The 3190-nt window shown below is 51.3% G+C and overlaps 1 protein-coding gene across 3 annotated transcripts in view; it reads left to right on the top strand.

Annotated features, from left to right (window-relative positions):
- Positions 1 to 3146, top strand: part of LOC108802698 (glycosylphosphatidylinositol anchor attachment 1 protein-like) — a 6022-nt gene extending 2876 nt beyond the window's left edge. Inside the window, exons 1-3 of one of the 3 annotated variants that reach the window (XM_018574556.1) lie at positions 575 to 608; positions 1645 to 1751; positions 2952 to 3146. In XM_018574556.1, the coding sequence (XP_018430058.1) occupies positions 1678 to 1751; positions 2952 to 3135 (258 nt within the window). In that variant the 5' untranslated portion in view covers positions 575 to 608; positions 1645 to 1677 and the 3' untranslated portion in view covers positions 3136 to 3146. Of the gene's footprint in view, positions 1 to 574; positions 609 to 1637; positions 1752 to 2951 lie in introns of those variants that run through there. The other 2 variants (XM_018574557.1, XM_018574558.1) reach the window with 2 other exon arrangements.
- Positions 3147 to 3190: the final 44 nt, after the last annotated feature.

The following is a 3190-nucleotide window of genomic DNA, read 5'->3' as shown; positions in this document are numbered from 1 at the left end:
CCCTTGTAGATTGGAAGCTCCCGTGAACAGGGTCCTCTAATCCTTTTGTATGGTATTGCAATTGTACTGTCGCCCCCTATGTTGTAAAGTGCAAACTGCAGGTTCTATATAAATCCCGTATAATAATAATAAAGTATACATTGATACATTGTAGCTGATCAGATAATAATATCAGTATTGGTTTATATAATGTTTACCTTTGCAGTGAATTGTATGTGATGTAATATAAAAGCCGGCAGCAGTCTAATAGAAAGGTCTGATGGTGGAGTGTCCTTCATATAAACATAACAGAATAGTAATAAAATCAGAAGAGATGCAGCAGAGGATTCATGAGTGATGTAATGCTACCTCCGGCCTGTAGGTGTCGCTGTGTGCCATCTGTCCTCCGGAAGTCAGGTGTCGCTGCGTCCTATCTGTCCTCCCTGTAGCTATCGCTGTGTCCTCTCTGTCCTCCGGCCTGCAGGTGTCGCTGTGTCCTATCGGTCCTCCGGCCTGTAGATGTCAATGTGACCTGTCGCTGTTTCCCGGGTGGTGTCCTGTCAATCCTCCGTCTTCCTGGTTTCTATGATGAGGAAGTGATTGCAGTGACAGCAGCAGCAGGTGAGGCTCCATACAATGTCTCATTATTATAACATTGTCATCTTCTGTGTATATGTTGCTCTTTCTATAGGGACTGATCTCGGATCATTGATCTGTATGTAGTGACTGGTCTGTTCATTATGACATTGTTGCATACAACAGCCCCAAAACCTAACGCCCACCTCCCCCACTTCCTCCCCCACAACACAGTGTGCATCTGTCTGCAGCATTTAATTATTTGCAATTATTTCAATTCAAATGAGGGTATACTTGGCTCCGCCCACACAACCACATTATCCTAATCTGGGATTGGTCGCTGCAGATTCCGCCCGAGAGATTACACACTGTGCACAAGGGACCCCCCTCTTCCAGGGGACCCCCTCCTCCCTCTTCAAGACTTAGTTCAGCTGCTTTACCTCTGGCCCCATAACAGACCTCCCATACAGGTGGAATACACCGCAAGAGCCTGTGCACTGTACCCGTGATATACTGATCGCAGGCGCAATGCTCTGCAGGCTTTATCCAGTGTGAAACTTCCTGTAATAAAGACTGCTCACTGCTGCTCTCTCTCCCTGTGCAGGGTGACTGGTCTTGTCTCCGCCCCTCCTGTAATAAAGACTGCTCACTGCTGCTCTCTCTCCCTGTGCAGGGTGACTGCCTCCTGTAATAAGACCGCCCACTGCTGCTCTCTCCTTGTGCAGGGTGACTGGTCTTGTCTCCGCCCCCTTCTGTATTATAGACTGCTCACTGCTGCTCTCCTTGTACTGGGTAACTGGTGTGGTCTCCACCCCCTCCTGTAGTTTCTTGTGGGTGGGGCCTGCTGGGTCCCTCCCACAGCTCTGCTCTCTGCACAGGCCACGTACAGCACAGAGATGATGTCACTGCTACGTTTACAAGGTAATATCTGCAAAGGCACTCAGTGCACACAGATGGGGGATTTATATGACTTGCACCCATTGAGGAATACAATTAAAGTTTTTTGTGTTCGGACAATTATTATTTTCTGGGTCTCCAATTATTTTTTTAAACATATTTTTCCCACTTTCGTTTTTCTTTTCAGTGTTCTGGTCAGTGTGAGGAGCTGGGAGCGGACACGCCATGGGGCTTCTATCTGACCCAAACCGTAGACAGGCCCTCTCCCGGGTCATCACCGGTCTGAACGCCCCCCTGTGGTGAGTGGCGGTAATGTTTGTGATCTGAGTAAAAGCATTGGAAGGAGTGCTGAGTCTGGGCCCGCCCCATCTAGAATAATTGGAAGGGGTGCTGAGTCTGGGCCCGCCCCATCTAGAATAATTGGAAGGGGGGCTGAGTCTGGGCACGCCCCATGTAGAATCATTGGAAGGGGTGCTGAGTCTGGGCCCGCCCACTTTAGAATCATTGGAAGGAGCGCTGAGTCTGGGCCCGCCCCATGTAGAATCATTGGAAGGGGAACTGAGTCTGGGCCCGCCCACTTTAGAATCATTGGAAGGAGTGCTGAGTCTGGGCCCGCCCACTTTAGAATCATTGGAAGGGGTGCTGAGTCTGGGCCCGCCCACTTTAGAATCATTGGAGGGAGTGCTGCGTCTGGGCCCGCCCACTTTAGAATCATTGGAAGGAGCGCAGAGTCTGGGCCCGCCCCATGTAGAATCATTGGAAGGGGAGCTGAGTCTGGGCCCGCCCACTTTAGAATCATTGGAAGGAGTGCTGAGTCTGGGCCCGCCCCATGTAGAATCATTGGAAGGAGCACTGAGTCTGGGCCCGCCCACTTTAGAATCATTGAAAGGAGTGCTGAGTCTGGGCCCGCCCCATGTAGAATCATTGGAAGGAGTGTGGAGTCTGGACCCGCCCACTTTAGAATCATTGGAAGGAGTGCGGAGTCTGGGCCCGCCCACTTTATAATCATTGGAGGGCAAGCTGAGTCTGGGCCCGCCCACTTTAGAATCATTGGAGGGAAAGCAGAGCCTGGACCCGCCCACTTTAGAATCATTGGAGGGAAAGCAGAGCCTGGACCCACCCACTTTAGAATCATTGGAGGGAAAGCAGAGCCTGGACCCGCCCACTTTAGAATCATTGGAGGGAAAGCAGAGCCTGGACCCGCCCACTTTAGAATCATTGGAGGGAAAGCAGAGCCTGGACCCGCCCCAGCTCTACATCATCATGTCCGACACAAGAGACTGGAAGGCTTCTATTGGTTCATGGGAATGTTTGCTCAGCTGTCACATGATCAGTGGGTGTGGCCATATACAGTTCCACTATAAATCCTTCCACCGAGCCCCATAAGCAGTGATGTCATCACAGAGAGTATTGCCGTCGTCCTCTCATTGGATGTCGGTTGTCACGTGACCAGTCTGGATGTCCAGTATGTAATCCTTCTCCCCGTGTGTCCCGTACAGTGCCATCTTCTACCTGATTGGTGTCTGCTGGTTCCTGGGCCTGGCCTTCCAGCCCTTCACCCTGCGCTCCTACATCTCCGAGAACTCCATGGGATCCACCATGGTGGACGAGAAGTTCATATACGGGGACCGAGCGCTCTCCTACGCCAGAGAGTTCGCTGCGCACAAGAAGTCAGCCGGGTGAGTGATGTGTGCGAGAGGTGATCAGTCTGCTGCAGGCAGGAGGAAGCATTTCCTCA

This window comes from Nanorana parkeri, unplaced genomic scaffold, assembly GCF_000935625.1.
Source record: "Nanorana parkeri isolate BGI_ZX_2015 unplaced genomic scaffold, ASM93562v1 scaffold3039, whole genome shotgun sequence".
In the NCBI taxonomy this organism is placed as follows: Eukaryota; Metazoa; Chordata; class Amphibia; order Anura; family Dicroglossidae; genus Nanorana; species Nanorana parkeri.
The sequence above is the reverse complement of the archived record's forward strand: the minus strand, read 5'-3'. Positions and strand labels throughout refer to the sequence as shown.